Source organism: Anomaloglossus baeobatrachus, chromosome 5, assembly GCF_048569485.1.
Source record: "Anomaloglossus baeobatrachus isolate aAnoBae1 chromosome 5, aAnoBae1.hap1, whole genome shotgun sequence".
Lineage (NCBI taxonomy): Eukaryota > Metazoa > Chordata > Amphibia > Anura > Aromobatidae > Anomaloglossus > Anomaloglossus baeobatrachus.
The window spans coordinates 489,369,582-489,389,145 of NC_134357.1; the positions used below are offsets into that span (position 1 = coordinate 489,369,582).

A 19,564-nucleotide genomic window follows, 5' to 3' on the forward strand; every position below is an offset into this window, starting at 1 on the left:
CAGGCCTGGAGGCGGGAAAACACAGTTCAGTTCAGTTCAGTTGAGTGGAGTTGAGTGGAGGAGAGTGGAAGGAGAGGAGGAAAGTCACGCACAGGCGGACCTGAGACCAGGCCCGCCAGTGGAACTGCTAGGTGTCTGGGTCGAAGCCCAGGCACCTCCAGCAAGGTCGGCAGACGGTGGTGGCCGTCTGCAGGAGTTGGCAGCACGGTCGGTGGAACCATAGGACCGGGGTCGGGCGGTGGCCCGCTGGTACCGAACCGGGGAGTCGATTGGGAGCCAAGCACCAGGCAGGGTACTCAGACCCCGACCAGGCTAGAAGCCGACCTGATAGTCGAATTCACTGATTGCGGTCTGGACCTCAGAGGTTCATTTCCACCCAAGTCCCGATTGAAGGCAACAGCCCAACCATCCAGGATAAGTGCTACCGCCAAAGGCAAGAGATCCAAAGGGCCAGCGTCTGCGGGCAATCGGGCTCCTATGACATTTACACACCGGGAGCGGACTACCAGTGTCCAGGCACAGGAGTCAACATCTACATAACACAGGTGCAGGGAAACGACAGCCATCACCAACCCGTCCAGGGAGAACACTGCAGCCGGCTACGGGCCACGTCCATTCTGCCGTTTGGTTTACCAGAGACTCCAGTATCTTGTGTCAGAGTGAGTACACCAGCGCCTTCGGGCCGCGCACTGCACTGCACCGCACCTGCGTCCAGTACGCCCACACTCCCTCGCCTCAGCACCCTTCCCTCGGGCCCCCGGGCACCGAGCTGCATAACACCGTCCCCGGGAGGCCTAGTCAACGGCAGCGGTGGTGTCCATCATACAATCACCACAACCCGTGGGTGGCGTCACGAACTTTACCTATTCCACCAAACCCCTGCGTGCACCACGACTACCCCCCTTTCAGAGCGACGTGACCCCCGGGTCCATGAGAGGCTCGAGCCACCACGTGCAGTACACGAGCACAGATCCGAGCGGCTCGTCGGCCGCAGCCAAGGCCGTGGGGTGGTACAAATGTATCTGGCTCAGTGCGGAACCTATCTGTGGTGAGGGATCCCAGGGAGCATCGGTAGGTTTGGTCACGGGTCACCATCTCCCCCTTCCCTAGACACAGGGTTTCCCTTCCCTTTCGCCGTTCGCTTGGTACTCCCCCGTACCTAGCGGGACAACATCATGCTGCTCTCAGATGAGATAGCAAAAACCAGCTGACAGATTCCCATTAAAGTCACATTTATGCAGAAATAAGGACAGTTCTGAAGGGTTCACAAACGTTCATGCACCACTGTAAATATGTAATATGAATAGAGTTTCTCTCCATTGTCCAATCAGCGCTGACAATCTTCCTGTATAAGGACACATGCTACTAACAATCAAAAGTTGTAACGCGTAATTGTATTTTGCCATGGTGTGGCAGGGGATAACAGGAGACTCGATGTTATGATCCGGAACCATGGAAGATCACAATAGATCATTGGCAAAAAGGTGACAAGAGCATTGGCAACTAATCTGGCCACCATCCCCTTACTAACCATCAACACTAGAAGTAGCTGAGGGGTGAACTAACCTCCTCTGCACTGCGAACCCAGCCAGAGAAATAGCTATCCTAAAGGAAGGAAGGAAGGATGAATAACTCTCTGCCTCAGAAATAGAGCGGAAAAGCGGAAAAAGTATAGCAAGCCCCCCACATTCATAGACTACGGTGAGATAGGAAAATACAATACACAGATGGATGATAGGATCAGCAAAGGTGAGGCCCCACTGACTAAATAGGAAAGGATAGGAAAGTGGCTGATGGTGGCCAGAGAAAAACTATACAAAAACTCAAAAACCTGATAGTACAAAAAGGTCCTCAGATCACACGATCTGCACTCCATCCTATATCAGGCGCTCTTGTCATACCAATGAACAGAAAACAGGAACAATTACAAATTCAAGAAGCAACAAACACATGGACTTATAGGAGCAAAACTCCAAACATAGCTTCAGGGAGCTTCCCAGCAAAGCAACAGAGAGGGAAGATTCCTGCATGCAAATAAACTGACAATAACCACAATAATTGACAACCCAGATAAGAACAAAAGAACAAAACAACTTAAGAAAGAACCAAGCACTTATCTGGGGTAGATGTGGTCTGGATCAAGATGAAAAGGCTGGAGAGCTACAGGACAATGATAACCGGCTCAGCCTGCCAGGGTTTAATAGGCAGATAGTTAGCAATGGAAACGCCCATTGCTCCAGCACACCTGGTCTCTGTCCAAACCATTCCTGGCCACAAGAGGGAGCCTCACAGCAGCAAAAGCATAACTGACATTCACAACAACTGGGGCTCCTAAACTGCTCCTCAGGCTAAGGGGCCCTAGCTATCCCTGTTCTCAGAGATATGTCTGATGGTGAAGATGTCTGGGTCGCCTTCCTACCCCTGCTCCTGACCAGCCCTTATCTAGTACTCAAACCCTCCCAACCCCAAAGGGGGGCCAGGACAAGAGCGTGTAAACAGCAATACTGATAAAACTCTATCACACAGAGTAATCAGACAACTAGCGATAAGGAGGAAAATAAAGCAAGGAGGATATAACCAGATGATAGGAGGAATTCCACAGCACACCAGCAACATGCAGTAACTCACCAGACTGGAAAACAACAGCACATGGACCGGTTTAGCAGAAAGCTATAGACGGCACAGGAAGACAAATTCCTCTATCTTAAAAAGGCGAGGAGTACCTGTGATAGGTCTCCGGCAACATGTAATCCAAAAGGTAACCAGCAGGCTAGCAGATATTAACTCCTGCTAGTCCGATCACTAATGAGCACACAGCTGGTCAACACCCGAGCCTGTCTGTGCAACTCAGAAGCACCAAAGAAAGTATAGTGAGGAGTGTCAGCGTCTGAAGTCTTAACAGCGTCTGATGCCATCATGACACACGGTGAGTTTAGAGCAGCACAACATGTGACGTATTTATACACTTCCAGGATTAATAACAGAGGAACATCATAAAAAAGTTATAAGAAACAATGAACCAGTATGTTTTTGCGTGATCCGCTGTCTTTACTGGGTAGAAACACCATACTGACAAAAATAATTGTATCACACATTTGTCAAGTTATTGTTTTCATTTCCAGGAGGAATAACAGAAGAATTAGATCTAAGAAAAGATGAACAAGTATATTCCTACAAAATGAGTTGTCTTTTCAGTCTATTGCAAAAAAAAATTACAAGAGGAATTGTATCACAGTTTTCAATTTATTCATATCTTTCCAGGAGGAATAATAGAGGACCAGCATAATGCAAAGTTCTAAGAAAAGCTTAAGAATCATTCTCTTGGGAAGTGAGCTGTCTTTACCATGTAGGGGCATAGCCTTATGGATAAAAGGAATTGTAACATGCAATAGTCAAATGATTCATAGGTTTCCAGGAGGAACAATAGAGGTCCATCATAATGCAGGGTCCTAAAAAAAAGATAAACAAAGATTTGTATGTGAGATGAGTTGTTTTTACTGTGTCGGTGTTTACCTGTCAAATCCTACTGACAAGCGGAATTGTCAATTTATTAATACATTTCCAAGAGGCATAACACAATGCAGAGTACTCACAATAGATGAGCAAGTATTTGCTTGTGAGACGAGCTGTTTTTACTATATAGGGGCTTGTCCTATTAATCCGTGGAATTGTAGTGTATATTTGATTTATACATTTCCAGGAGGCATAACAGAGGAACAGCACAATGCAGAGTACTCACAAAAGATGAACAAGTATTTGCTTGTGAGACGAGCTGTTTTTACTATATAGGGGCTCGACCTATTAATCAGAGGAATTGTAGTGAATAATTGATTTATACATTTCCAGGAGGCATAACAGAGGAACAGCACAATGCAGAGTACTCACAAAAGATGAGCAAGTATTTGCTTGTGAGACGAGCTGTTTTTACTATATAGGGGCCCGACCTATTAATCAGAGGAATTATAGTGTATAATTGATTTATACATTTCCAGGAGGCATAACAGAGGAACATCAAAATGGTGAATTTTAGGGGAATAAAACCAATAAAATATATAGTCCAAATGAGCTGGGTGGATCGTAGTTTTGACTGCCAAGGCCAGCTGAGGCGCCCCCTTAGGCCGTGACGTGGTACTGTGCCTGCTCGGTTTTCCAGACTGTCTGACAATCCCGGGGCTGGCATTGTGTGGCGGTTTCATAGCGTCACCAGCCCCGTGCGTTCCTGTAGTGCCGCTCCGCAGAAGGAGTAGGCACTTTCCAAATAAAGGCTGATCGTAACAAACAAGTAATCAGCGGCGCCTGTTGTAGAGCAGTAAGTTGTGTTTTTGTGCCGCGGCGGAGAAATGTGGGACTTTGTATAGCAGAATGTGACAGGCAGACAATAATGGGAATGACAGAGCAAGGACAGGTGAATTAGAGAACGCGCAGACAGGCCGCCTGGAAGAGGAGGTTTTATAGACGGCGGAGCATTCTCCTTATGCAATTAAGGCAGCCAGGAAGAGTCCTTTGTCATTGGCTGTCATGCAATATAAGATATAAAGCCGCCTTTATTTGCCGTATAAAACACAATCGTTTTTAATTTATGCTTTTCAGATCGCATTCTGCCACTTCTTACCGCATTACACATAATGTTATCCCATTGACTTCTCTTTCATGACTGTGGGAAAAGCGATTCAAAGGGAAGAGCACCTGATAGAGACGAGACTCGCCTGTGTGCGCCTGAAGCCGGGCTGGGAACGGAAGTGAGAGGGCTGTGTGCCCTGCCCAAGGATGTGGGGCACCCCAACCTATGGCCTGCCACTCACAGATGGTACAGCACACCCTAAAATACAGACCGTCTAATCCAGTACACACCGCACACCAGATTATAAAATGACCCCGCGCCAGACCCCCTAAATAAATACGCAGCCAAGACAAACCACCTATATACAGATATACAGACCCCAGGCCAGCCCCCTTAAATAAATACGCAGCCAAGACAAACCACCTATATACAGATATACAGACCCCAGGCCAGCCCCCCTAAATAAATACGCAGCCAAGACAAACCACCTATATACAGATATACAGACCCCAGGCCAGCCCCCCTAAATAAATACGCAGCCAAGACAAACCACCTATATACAGATATACAGACCCCCTAAATAAATACGCAGCCAAGACAAACCACCTATATACAGATATACAGACCCCAGGCCAGCCCCCCTAAATAAATACGCAGCCAAGACAAACCACCTATATACAGATATACAGACCCCAGGCCAGCCCCCTTAAATAAATACGCAGCCAAGACAAACCACCTATATACAGATATACAGACCCCAGGCCAGCCCCCCTAAATAAATACGCAGCCAAGACAAACCACCTATATACAGATATACAGACCCCAGGCCAGCCCCCCTAAATAAATACGCAGCCAAGACAAACCACCTATATACAGATATACAGACCCCCTAAATAAATACGCAGCCAAGACAAACCACCTATATACAGATATACAGACCCCAGGCCAGCCCCCCTAAATAAATATACAGCCAAGACAAACCCCCTATATACAGATATACAGACCCCAGGCCAGACCCCCTAAATAAATACGCAACCAAGACAAACTACCTATATACAGAAATACAGACCCCAGGCCAGACCCCCTAAATAAATACGCAGCCAAGACAAACCACCTACATACAGATATACAGACCCCAGGCCAGACCCCCTAAATAAATACACAGCCAAGGCAAACCACCTATATACAGATATACAGACCCCAGGCCAGACCCCCTAAATAAATACACTGCCAAGACAAACCACCTATATACAGATATACAGACCCCAGGCCAGCCCCCTTAAATAAATACGCAGCCAAGACAAACCACCTATATACAGATAAACAGACCCCAGGCCAGCCCCCCTAAATAAATATGCAGCCAAGACAAACCACCTATATACAGATATACAGACCCCCTAAATAAATACACAGCCAAGACAAACCACCTATATACAGACCCCAGGCCAGCCCCCTTAAATAAATATGCAGCCAAGACAAACCACCTATATACAGATATACAGACCCCAGGCCAGCACCCCTAAATAAATACGCAGCCAAGACAAACCACCTATATACAGATATACAGACCCCAGGCCAGCCCCCCTAAATAAATACGCAGCCAAGACAAACCACCTATATACAGATATACAAAACCCAGGCCAGCCCCCCTAAATAAATACGCAGCCAAGACAAACTACCTATATACAGATATACAGACCCCAGGCCAGACCCCCTAAATAAATACACAACCAAGACAAAACCACCTAAATGCCTAAATGTAGACCCCAGACCTTCTATATACAGACCCCAGGCCAACCCCCCTAAATAAATACACACCCAAGATAAATCCACCTATATACAGACCCCAGACCTTCTATATACAGACCCCAGGCCAGACCCCCTAAATAAATAGACACCCAAGACAAAACCACCTATATACAGACCGAAGGCCAGACCCCCTAAATAAATATGCACCCAAGACAAAACCACCTACAGTATATACAGACGCCAGGCCAGACCCCCTAAATAAATATGCACAGAAGATAAAACCAGCTATATAGAGAGCCCAGGCCAGACCCCCATAATAAAAATACGCACAGACCCTAGGCCAGACCCCCTAAATCAATACGCACCCAAGACAAAACCACTTATATACAGACCCCAGACCTTCTATATACAGACCCCAGACCAGACATCCTAATTAAATATAAATCCCCAAGACTAGCCCCAAGACAAAACCACCTAAATATAGACCCCAGGCCAGACCCACTAAATAAATATGCACCCAAAATAAAACCAGCTATATACAGAGCTCAGGCCAGACTCCCTTAATAAAAATATGCACAGACCCCCTAAATAAATACGCACCCAAGGCAAAACCACCTAAATATAGACCACAGGCCAAACCCCGTAAATAAATACACACCCAAGACAAAACCACCTATATACAGACCCCAGGCAAGACACCCTAAATAAATACGCACCCAAGACAAAACCAGCTACCGTATATACAGACCCTAGGCCAGACATCCTAATTAAATATAAATCCCCCAGAGCAGACCCCTAAATAAATAACACCAGACCCTTAAATAAATAAAATTCCCAGACCAAACCCCTAAATAAATATAGACTCCAGACCAGACTCTCAAAAGAAATAAAGCCCCCAGATCACCTAAATGTAAATCCTAGACCTTCTATATACAAACCCCAGGCCAGATATCCTATTTAAATATAAATCTCCCAGACCAGACCCTCAAAAGAAATAAACCCCCCAGGTCAGATCCTCTAAATATAGACCCCCAGATCATCCAAATTTAGATCCTAGACACATACTCCAGACCAGATATCCTAATTTAAGAACCCTCAGACCAAAGTCCATAAATACGGACCCCAGACAAAACCTCTTAAATATAGACCTCAGACCACCTAAATGTAGATCCTAGACCTTCTATTTACCAAGTCCATACCAGACATCCTCATTTTAGAACCCCCAGACCAGTCCTCTAAATAAATATATCTATATGTCCCCAGACAAACTCTCAATATAGAGACCTCAGACTAACCTGCTAAACATAGACCCCAAATCACCTATATATGGATCCCTGATCAGCAATATACAGAGACCACACCAGACCCCCTAAATATAGGACCCAGACCAATAACATATACTGTAGATCCTAAACTACTGTGAGGTAGCACGGTCGGCTGCGCGGCAGAAGACACGGGATCCAGGCATTAAGGTTCACAGCACACGGTTTAATGTCCAAACAAAAGTCCATAACACAATACATGTGCCTCTCCAGCAGAAAACTCAGGGAGTTCTGTTCACTCCCTCACACCCGGCACACCTGCCCTTGTTCCTGATTCTATTTAACCCTTCCTTCAGCCTGTAAGGAAACAGCATTAACCCTATAGTGGATTTACTTTCTATCATGGAGTGAGTACAACCGGGGCGAGACATACCGGCCGTCATAGATAACCCCGGTCACAGTCTCACACTACCTATATACTGACTTCATTCATATACAGATTTACTGTAAGCCCCTAAATAAACATGGTCCCTAAATCAGACCACTAGATAAATATAGACCACGGACCAGACATCCTATAAAAATATAAACCACAGACTAGAACATTTATATACTGCACCCAACACCAAAATCCCTAGATAAATGTAGACCCCAGACCACCTATATACAGACCCCACATCAACACCCCTTAATAAATATAGACCCCAGACCAGGTTCTGCAGATACTTACGTGTCCTCGATCCTGAAGCTGGCAGCCCTCGAGACTCGCAGGAGCCATTGCAGAGAATATCCTTATGGTAAACTTGGGCAACCAGGACTAAAAAGGCTTAGGCAGGCTTTGCACGTTGCGACATCGCAAGCCGATGCTGCGATGTCACACGCGATAGTCCCCGCCCCCGTCGCAGGTACGATACCTTGTGATAGCTGGCGTAGCGAAAATTATCGCTACGCCAGCTTCACATGCACTCACCTTCCCTGCGACCGTCGCTCTGGCCGGCGCCCCGCCTCCTTCCTAAGGGGGAGGGTCGTGCGGCGTCATAGCGACGTCACACGGCAGGCGGCCAATAGCGGCGGAGGGGCGGAGATGAGCAGGATGTAAACATCCCGCCCACCTCCGTCCTTCCGCATTGCCGGTGGAGGCAGGTAAGGAGATGTTCTTCACTCCTGCGGCTTCACACACAGCGATGTGTGCTGCCGCAGGAACAAGGAACAACATTGTACCTGTCGCTGCACCGGCATTATGGAAATGTCGGTGAATGCAACGATGATACGATAATGACGTTTTTGCACTCGTTCATCGTATCATCTAGCATTTACACAGTACGATGTCGAAACTGACGCCGGCTGTGCGTCACTTTCGATTTGACCCCACCGACATTGCACGTGCGATGTCGCAACGTGCAAAGCCGCCCTAAAGGAATGAGAATTGAGGAAATGTTTTCTTGACCAATTCCCCTTTTTTCATGCCAAGCCGTCTCCTTTCTCATATCACGCCTCTTGAATATTCGTTTAGATCACTTTTATGCGCAAGAAAACGTCCAAAAATATGAGTTTTGATGATGCCCAAGAGTTTTGCCATTTTGGGAGTCCAAGGGATTTTCCCTTCTTTTGGGAGGGTTGGCAAGTACATCGTGAAAGAGCTTCCCAGGATTACAAAAAAGGGTCTGCTTCCAGAAACAACGCCACTCTTTTCCACGGTTTGCTTGTGGTGTTTCAGCCCAGCCCCATTTAGATCAATAGAGGAGAGCAGCAGTGCCAGAGACCGCCTCTGGAGAAGAGGGGCGCTCTTTATGGAAAACATATTTTTTTAAAGAATGAGTTCTGGAAATTTCTCTTCATTTCTACTTGTTACCATTTCATGCGAAGGCAGTGGTGTCACATGGGGGCGCGACACTCAGGTGGTTGCTCTGGGTGGAACATTTTTGCTAGGACTAAAGATCTGGACTGGGGCAGAGCACATGCCTGGGTGTCCTGGCCAGGTGCTCCAGATCTGCAGGCTACATGCAGACACTGACGGTCATGCTGCTATACCTCCACAGGTGGGCGTGGTGCCACGGTCTATTTAGCCCCTCTGTCTGAAAGCACGAGACTATAGGGGGCTTTACACGGTAGCGATATCACTAGTGTCGCGGGCGGAGGAGGGGACGCTGCGCTCTCCCACTGCTCGGGTCCGGCTGCCGCTGCTCTGCGGCTGCTACTGCTCGGTGGCTCGAGCGATGGGCCGGCTCCCGGGGACTCGAGCGGCGCTCCTCGCCCGTGAGTGAAAAGGGGTGGTTTGGTGTTGGGGATATTGTCCGTGACGCCACCCACGGTTGTGGTGATTGTGTGGACACCACCGCTGCTCTGGACGGGAATCCCAGGAGCGGTGACAGGGAGCAGCTTAGTTGTTGGTTCTCCCCTCTGTGGGTAGGGGGTTTGGTTGTCCCGGGGCCCAGTGATAGGGTAAGGATGGGTGATGGCAGGCGGGTTGCGGGGCCTGGCGAGGTGCAGGGTCGCGGGGGCAGCGCTGTGCCGCACGGCACGGTGGTACTCACTCAGCCTGAGACGATGACACAGTTCTCGGTAAAACACACGGCTGGAAAGACGGGTCCCACGGATGGCTGCTGATGCTTTTCCCCGGTAGGTTAACGGTGACTGTCCTTTCCCTGCACCTAAGTACTACTGCTGGTTCCAATGGGTTCCCACCGGTAACCCGCTCCCCGGCTTGGATATGGGCTGGAGGAGCCCCCTTTTTGCCCGCAGGCGCTGGCCCTGAGGAACTGATGCCTTGGCGGTGGCGGTGTCCCTCTCACTCGGTCGGACTGTTGCCTTCAATCGGGACTTAGTTGTTTGGAAACCCAGGAGGTCCCCTTCACTGACGGATTTGGCAAATTCACGGCGACTCCAAGCCTTGCCGGGGTCCGAAAAGCCCCTGTCAATGGTGCTGGCTTCTCCTTGTGTACCCTTCCGGTACCGCCGGGCCACCGCCCGTCCACGGTCCTTACGGCAACTCAGATAGGCCACTCCTGCAGACGGTCACCGCCGTCTGCTAACCTTGCTGTCTCTGTCCGGGGCACACACCCGGACGCTGTCAGATAGTTGCTCTACTACCACTTTACTCCTCACACTCTCACGTCCAAAACTCATCTGCTCTCTTTTCCCGCCTCCAGGACTGTGAACTCCTCGGTGGGCGGGACCAACCGCCTGGCCCACCCCCTGGTGTGAACAACAGCCCCTGGAGGAAGGCAACAAGGATTTTTGGGTCTAGCTTAGATGTGCCTATCCAGGGTGTAGGGTGTGGTGGTGTAATTACCTGTGACCCCTGGCTTGTCCAGGGCGTCACACTAGCAATTTCTAGCAATAGCGAGCGTGTAAGTACCCGCCCCCGTCGCGCATGCGATTGCTTGTGATCGCTGCCGTAGCGAACATTATTGCTACGCAGCGTCACACATACTTACCTGGTCGGCGGCGTCACTGTGACTGCTGAACAATCCCTCCTTCAAGGGGGAGGGACGTTCGGCATCACAGCGACGTCACCGCAACGTCACTAAGCGGCCGGCCAATAAAAGCGGAGTGGCGGAGCTGAGCGTGATGTAAACATCCTGCCCACCTCCTTCCTTCCGTATTGGGGCCGGCGGCAGGTAAGGAGACGTTCCTCGCTCATGCGGTGTCACACATAGCGATGTGTGCTGCCGCATGAGCGATGAACCACAACACTAAACAACCCTTACCGATTTTTGACTTTGGGACGACCTCTCCATGGTGAACGATTTTCACCATTTTTGAGGTCGCCTGAGGTCGCTGGTAAGTATTACACGCTGCGATATTGTTAATGACGCCGGATTTGCGTCACTAAAGGGGGCTTTACACGCTACGATATCGTTAATGTTTTATAGTCGGGGTCACATTGTTAGTGACGCACATCCTGCGTCATTAACAATATCGCAGCGTGTAATACTTACCAGCGACCTTAGGCAACCTCAAAAATGGTGAAAATTGTTCACCATGGAGAGGTTGTCCCAAAGTCAAAAATCGGTAAGGGTTATTTAGCGTTGTGGTTCATCGCTCATGCGGCAGCACACATCGCTATGTGTGACACCGCACGAGCGAGGAACGTCTCCTTACCTGCCGCCGGCCCCAATGCGGAAGGAAGGAGGTGGGCGGATTTTACATCACGCTCAGCTCCGCCCCTCCGCTTTCATTGGCCGGCCGCTTAGTGACGTTGCGGTGACGTCGCTGTGATGCCGAACGTCCTTCCCCCTTGAAGGAGGGATTGTTCGGCAGTCATAGCGACGCCGCCGACCAGGTAAGTATGTGTGACGCTGCGTAGCGATAATGTTCGCTACAGCAGCGATCACAAACAATCGCATGCGCGACGGGGGCGGGTACTTATACGGTCGCTATCGCTAGAAATTGCTAGCGATATCGCTACCGTGTAAAGCTCCCTTAACAATGTGACCTCGACGATAAAACATTAACGATATCGTAGCGTGTAAAGCCCCCTTTAACACTTTTCACTTTGTCTTGCGTACATGTAGCTGGCACCAAATATCTCAGCCTTTCCTTACTTCGTCTGCTTCTATCTTCCAGCTTGCATCCAGAAACGTTGTCGACTCAGGAGGCAATATGATTATATGGAGGCACAAAGGGAGGCACTATTATTATATGGAGGCACAAAGGGGGTCACTATTATTATATGGCGGCACAAAGGGGGGCACTATTATTATACGGAGGCACAAAGGGGGGCACTATTATTATACGGAGGCACAAAGGGGGGCACTATTATTATCTGGAGCCACAAAGGGGGGCACTATTATACGGAGGCACAAAGGGGAGCACTATTATTATACGGAGACACAAAGGGGGGCATCATTATTATAATGGGGCACAAAGGGGGGTACTATTATTATATGGAGGCACACAGGGGGGTACTATTATTATATGGAGGCACAAAGGGAGGCACTATTATTATACGGAGGTACAAAGGGAGGCACTATTATTATACGGAGGTACAAAGGGAGGCACTATTATTATACGGAGGTACAAAGTGAGCACTATTATTATATAGAGGCACAAAGGGGGGCACCATTATTATAATGAGGCACAAAAGGGGGTACTATTATTATATGGAGGCACACAGGGGGGTACTATTATTATATGGAGGCACAAAGGGGGGCACTATTATTATACGGAGGTACAAAGTGAGCACTATTATTATATGGAGGCACAAAGGGGGGCACTATTATCATACGGAGGCACAATGGGGGGCACCATTATTATGAGGAGGCACTAAGGGGGTACTATTATTATATGGAGGCACAAAGGGGGGTACTATTATTATATGGAGGTGTAACGGTCGGCGGGGCGCTGCGCTCGCTAATGCTCGGGTCCGGCACTGCTGCTGCTGCTCGGTGGCTCGAGCGGTGGGCCGGATCCAGGGACTTGAGCGGCGTGAGTGAAAAGGGGGTGGTTTGTTTGGGGATTTAGTCCGTGACACCACCCACGGGTCGTGGTGATAATGGCACCACCGCTGCTGGTAACGGGGATCCCGTGAGAGATGGTAGGGTGCAGCTGAGATGTTGTCCCCTCCGTGGGCAGGGGTTGGTGATCCCGGGGCCTGATGGTGTAACGGGGAGGCCGGATGGCTGGGGTGCAGGGACTGCGCGGCGCGGTGCCGGACGGCACTGGTGTACTCACTCAGACAATCACTGACAGAGTCGTAGGTAAACCAAAACGGCCGGATGGACGGGTCCCGCAGCCGGCTGCAGTGTTGTTGTTGTGCTCTCCCCAGACGGCTGATGGTGGCTGTCTTTCCCTGCACCTTTGAGAATGTTCTTGACTCCTGTGGTTGCCCACCGGTAGTCCACTCCCCGGCGTATAGGTGCCGTAGGAGCCCGTTTTGCCTGCAGGCGATGACCCTTGGATCTCTAGCCTGTGGCGGTGGCTGTATATCCTCTCTGGGTGGACGGTTGCCTTCAATCGGGACTTTAGTAGTTGAGAAACCCCTGGGGTTCCTGTCACACTCGGATGTGATTATTGACGGCGGCTCCAAGCCTGGTCGGGGTCCGATGGCCCTACCTATGTGATTAGCTTCACTCCGTTCCCCGGTCCGGTACTGGCGGGCCGACGCCCGACCCCGGTCCTTACGGCTCTGCGGAGTTCCACTAACTCCTGCAGTCGGCCACCACCGTCTGCCAACCTTGCTGTCAGTGTCTGGGCTCCAACCCAGACACCTCAAGTGTTCACTTCTCTCACTTTCACCTCCAAGACTGAACTGTCACTTTTCCCGCCTCCAGGCCTGTGAACTCCTCGGTGGGTGGGGCCAACCGCCTGGCACAGCCCCACCTGGTGTGGACATCAGGCCCTGGAGGGAGGCAACAAGGGTTTTTGGTTTGGCTGGTGTGACTGCCTAGGGTGGGGGTGTGTGTGTTGCTATGTATGTGACTACCTGGCTAGTCCAGGGCGTCACAGAGGCACAAAGGGGGCACTATTATTATATGGAGGCACAGTAGGTCACTGTTATTTTAGACCATTATTATATGGAGGCACAGTAGGTCACTGTTATTTTACACAGAGGGGGAAGGGACTATTATTTTCAGACACAATAAAGGAAGGCACTATTATTTTATGGAGGCACAGCGTAGGCACTACTATTATGTGGCAGCACAATGGGGGGTACTTTCACTATATGGAGGCACAGAAGGGTCATTGATACTATATGGAGGCACAGAGAAGTTCACTTCTATTGTGTGAGGCATTAGGCATGCAGCGTTATTACTGTTTAGGGTACTATAGGAGGGTTATAGCAGTATGGAGTTTGTGTAGAGGTGGGGAAAACGTACTCTGGAAAAGAGTTGTTTCAAAAATGTATGTGTGTGACATTCTATAGATGAGTCATGGATGGAAAAAGTCATCATCAGGGTCTGGGCAGTATAGAGAAGAAAAGGGAAAGTGAACGACTGATCACATAGAGACATCAACAGTGAACCATTAAACTCTTTTTTCATTCACTTTGCATTTTTTTAGCTGATAAAAATAAACTATTAACACTTCGATTTTGGAAAGCATTTTTACATTGCAGCAATTTTTTCCACACCTGCCTAAAACTTGTATACATAATAAAAGGATATGTCTTACTCGGTGACGTTGAGGCAGGCACGGGAGGGAACTTTAAACAAAAACATCCAGACTGCTTTATTAAAGCTCCATAAAGTAAGCCACACACAAGGAAAATAAGCAGCCCTTCTTTGTAGGGAAACGGGATGCACAGTCGTAGCAAAGGCACTACAGTGTTAACCCAGCACACAAGTCCAAGCTTGGTGACTTCACACAGAAGGGCTTTTTACCTCCACACACAGACAGCTAATGTCACAGGCGTGTCACGGGTGACAGACAGTCCTGTGGTGTCCAGCAATAGAAGGTCATAGTGTTTGGCTTCGCAAAATGCTCCCTGACTTTCTATTATTCCTGCTGTTAGTATTCAGTGTACTAGGTATCTCCTCTGCTGGGTTTTCATCCTTCTCCCTTTAAGACCCTGCAGAGCTCCTTTTCCCTTCAGCTACTATTTATCTGTATTTCTCCTTGGATTTAAATACTCTCATTTTCCCTGGACTTGTGCTGGTGATATTCAGTTCCTTCACAAACTCTGGATGCAAGCAGGTGGCTTGCACTCATCTGTAGGATCATTGCTGAACTTCTTCCTGAGGCATCTGGAGATAGGTTGTTCATGTGCTTTCCTCATATGTGTGCTCATTGTGTCTTCTTTAGTATTTAGTGGGGTTGACGAAAAGCTCATCTCACCCGTTCCCTATCTAGGGCCTAGCTCTAGCATTTTCCTAGGGTCTGGCCCGGCGCATTGGTGCAGAACTTATCTAGGGTGGTGAGGGACCAGCAGTGGGTTTGGTCACGGGTCACCATCTCCCCCTTCCCTAGATGCAAGGATTCCCTTCCCTTTCGCCGTTTGCTTAGTTCTCCCCTGTACCTAGCGTGACAGCTAATGAATCAAACTGGACTTTCTTATGTCCACCATACCACGCCCTGGGGTAGGAATATGTGAGTAGCCTGTCCCACCCATCTCTCTGACTGCTCGTAAACGTGGTCATTGTCAGCCCTATAAACCCTCTCAGTACTATACGTACTGGAGCTAGTTTCCAGGCTTACATTACAGAGTATAACCACATCTATGATACATATCTCCCTTCCATGACATATCCGGCGGCCATCTTACACACTTCCACCTCTGCCCAAAGCCGCAGGGCTTGCCACCTTTCATCATTAAACAGTGGTCTCTTCACAGCGCATCCTCATTGCCATGTAGTTTCCCAGGCATATGCGCTACATTTCAGTTAAAGTCCTGAAATGCCAGGAACCTCCTGATTACAATGGAATGATTCCCTTTATTTTCTGTCATCCATCTTAGCGGGGCATGGTCTGACATTAACCTAAATTTCCTGCCTAATAGGTAGTACCTTAAAGTGTCCAAGGCCCATTTGATGGTTAAACACTCTTTCTACACAATGGAGTAATTCATCTCACAGGAAGACAGTTTCTTACTCAGCTACAATAATGGGTGTTCTTCGCCATTCACTTTTTGGGACAAGATGGTACCTAGACCAACCCCAATGCATCCGTCAGGACCACAAATTCCTAATTGAAGTCTGGTGCCACCAACATCGGCTGTTTACACAGGACTAACTTCAGTTTTTGTAAGGCTGTCTCTTCTGGAGACCACTTCGTCATAGCTGACTTTTTACCATTCCTAGGAGGTTTTTAAGGGGTGCAGCTACCATGGTGATATTTGGATGCAATGACAGTAGTAGCCAACTATGCCCAGGAATGCCCAAGTTTGTTTTTTTGAGAGCAGTTGTGGTCAGTTTTGGATGACATCCACCTTATTCACTTAGGGCTTGATCTCACCCCTGCCCACGACATAGCCTAAGTATCTGGCTTCTTCCATCCCGACAGCACATTTCTTCGGGTTGATAAAAAACCCTGCCTTCCTTAAGGCATCAAAAATTGCTTGGACATTGCCCAGATGGCTTCCCCAATCTTGGCTGAAGATCACAAAGTAATCCAGGTAGGCCACTATGTATTTCTTGGGGGAGCTAGGACTTGGTCAATGTCCCTATGGAGGGTGGCGGGAGCTCCTTGCAGCCCAAATGGCATGCAAACATACTCGAAACACTAATCTGGCATTGAAAAGGCTGTCTTCTAGTTGGCATATTTGGAATAGGGAATCTACCAATAGCCTTTTGTGAGGTCTAGTGTGGTGATGTCACAGGCTGGCCTTAGCCTCTCAATGAGCTCGTCAACATGGTGTATTGGATATGTGTTGAACTTGGAAAACTTGATCTGTTTCCTATAGTAGTTTGGTACCAAGACAATGGGACTGGACCAGTGATTTCAATCACTCCTAGGTCCAACATCCACTTCATCTTCTTCGATATTACTTCTTGACGGGACTCAGGAATCCGCTATGGCTTCAAACTCACACAGACATGATGATTTCATGTTCTATGACCTGGCAGTTCTGAGAATAAATCTATGTTCTGATGAAGAAATTCTCGGCACTGATACTTTTAGGCAGGTGACATCATCTCTGTCACCTGGACAAATTCAAGGTCAGATCCGGACTTAGCCACTAAACACTGGTCTTCCATAGGTTCCCTATTTTGCCATGGCTTGATTAGATTGATGTGGTACATCTCTGGTAGGGCTTCCTACTCCCTGGTTAGTGGATTTTATAATTAACTTTTCCCAAATTTTCACCAGTTCCAAAGGACCTTGCAACTTGGCCAGAAATTTGATTTCTACTGTACGAGCACAAGTCCACGATCTCCCGGGCTTAACTGTCTCACTCTTGCTGACAATTGCACAACTTAACTGGGCCTCTTGCGCCCGGAAGGGGTGCTCTCTCATGAAGGGCATCACTTCAGCAATTCTTTCTTGCATTTGGGCCACTTGCTCGATTACGCTCTTGTAGGGTGTAGACTCTGCTTCCAAGGTCTCTTTCGCTTTATCCAGGCGTCTATGTTGGTGTCAAGCATACAACAGCTCAAACGCTGAAAATCCCGTAGAGGCCTGCGGGACTTCTCTGATGGAGAATAACAGGTACAGTAGTAGAAAGTCCCAGTTTAGGCTGTACTTTTCCACAACCTTCTTTAGCATTGCCTTCAATATTTTATTAAACCATTGCACGAGTCCATCTGTCTGTGGTTGATATACTGAGATCCTGAGTTGTGTGATCTGCAGGGCTTTGCATAATTCCCTCATGACCTTTTACATGAATGGGGTCTCTTGGTTCGTCAGGTTCTCTCTTGGTAGTCCGGTTCTGGAAATGATCTGGACGAGTTCTCTGGCTATGCTCTTAGCAGAGGAATTTCTCATAGGTACTGCCTCCGGATACCGGGTAGTATATTCCGTGACCACTAGGATATACTAATATACTCTGAAGGACTTGACTAGGGGTCCTACTTAATGCATTGCTATGCGATCAAATGGGACAACAATGATGTGTAATAGCACAAAAGGGCTATGGAAGTGAGTAACTGGAGTGGTTAGCTGGCAGATGGGATCAAATCTGCAATAATTCAAAATTTCTCAGTGACAGCTGGGCCAGTAGAACCTCCGGAGGATCCTTTCCTGTGTTTTCTCCATCCTCAGATGGTCACCTAAGACGTGAAAATGGGACATGTCTAAAACCCTGTGTCTGTAAGGTTCTGGTACTAACAACTGCTTGCTGACACGATATAATAACTCCCCATTTACAGCAAAATATGGGTACCTGGTGTCAGACGCCTCTGGTTCTTGAGCAACCCCGTCACGAATCAAAAGCCAGGTCCCTGAGTTGGGCGGTTCCAAAGTTCCCTCTGGACACCCTCTGCTCAGGAATGCTGGCCTCAGGGTGGTTGGGCTCTTATTCATGGCCAACCTGTACACAGAAGGGAAACACAGACTCAGGCTGTGATGGGGTTTCTTTAGATGTGCCATGGCTGTTGTACAAGTAACCCAGCAATTCCCTTTCCCCCCACAAGTCCCAAAAAAGGCAACGTCAGGCCAAATTAGAACAGAGTGTAATAAGTCCTTGTCTAAGACTACCTCATGGGACTTGATGAAGATAATGTCATTATTTAAATAAATAATTAAAAAAAAACGGCATGCATTCCCCCCAATTTCGATACTTAGCCAAGATAAAGCCAGACAGCTGGGGGCTGGTATTCTCAGACTGGGGAGACCAATACTTATTGGCCCCCCTTCCTAAAAATATCAGCCTGCAGCCATCCAGCGTTGTCACATCCATTAGCTTCCCGATTGCCCTGGTGCGGCGGCAATCAGGGTAATAACGGGTTAATGTCAGCTCATAGCTGCCAATAAGCCCTAGATTAGTAATGGGAGGAGTCTATGAGATCCCCTATCACTATTCTGTAAGTGAAAAGAAATATAGACAAACACTCAAAAGATCCTTAATTTGAAATAACATACAAAAAAACACCCTCTTTCATCCCTTTATTAACCCCAAAAATATCCAGGTCCGACGTAATCCACAAGAGGTCCCACGACGATTCCAGCTCTGCTATATGTGAATTCACACTGAGTGGCCATAGAACATGACTGCCCGCTGTTAGGTTCAGGCAGAGACTGAGTGAGCTGCGTGATGAACAGTGAGCAGTCCTCCACCTGTGACCTCAAGGACCAAAATGAACTCAGGTGAGATCACTGAAGTCACCTCAGATCAAGTTACCTGTGGTCACAGGTTGAGGACCGTGAGAAACTCCAGCTCTGGCCACGGCTATGCTGAGTGACGACACCACTGATCACTGCGATTGGTTGCAGTCAGACAGTGCCCCCACAGTGAGTGACAGCGTGTCTAACTGCTTGCAATCACAGACCATGTCTGCAGGTCACTGTAGATTGGGGTAAAAATAAATAAATTGTCATAGTGTCCCCCCATATTATGATACTTAGCACAGATAAAGCTTGTGCTTATCTTAGCTGTGTATTAAAATAAAAGGGA

General features: G+C 48.3%; 1 protein-coding gene across 1 annotated transcript in view; it reads right to left on the minus strand.

Annotated features, from left to right (window-relative positions):
- Positions 1-3,167: 3,167 nt before the first annotated feature.
- The window catches only part of LOC142311890 (protein unc-80 homolog), a 124,242-nt gene continuing 107,845 nt past the window's right edge, over positions 3,168-19,564 (minus strand). Inside the window, exon 3 of the mRNA XM_075350710.1 lies at positions 3,168-3,449. Within this exon, the coding sequence (XP_075206825.1) occupies positions 3,314-3,449 (136 nt within the window). The 3' untranslated portion in view covers positions 3,168-3,313. The remainder of the gene's footprint in view (positions 3,450-19,564) is intronic.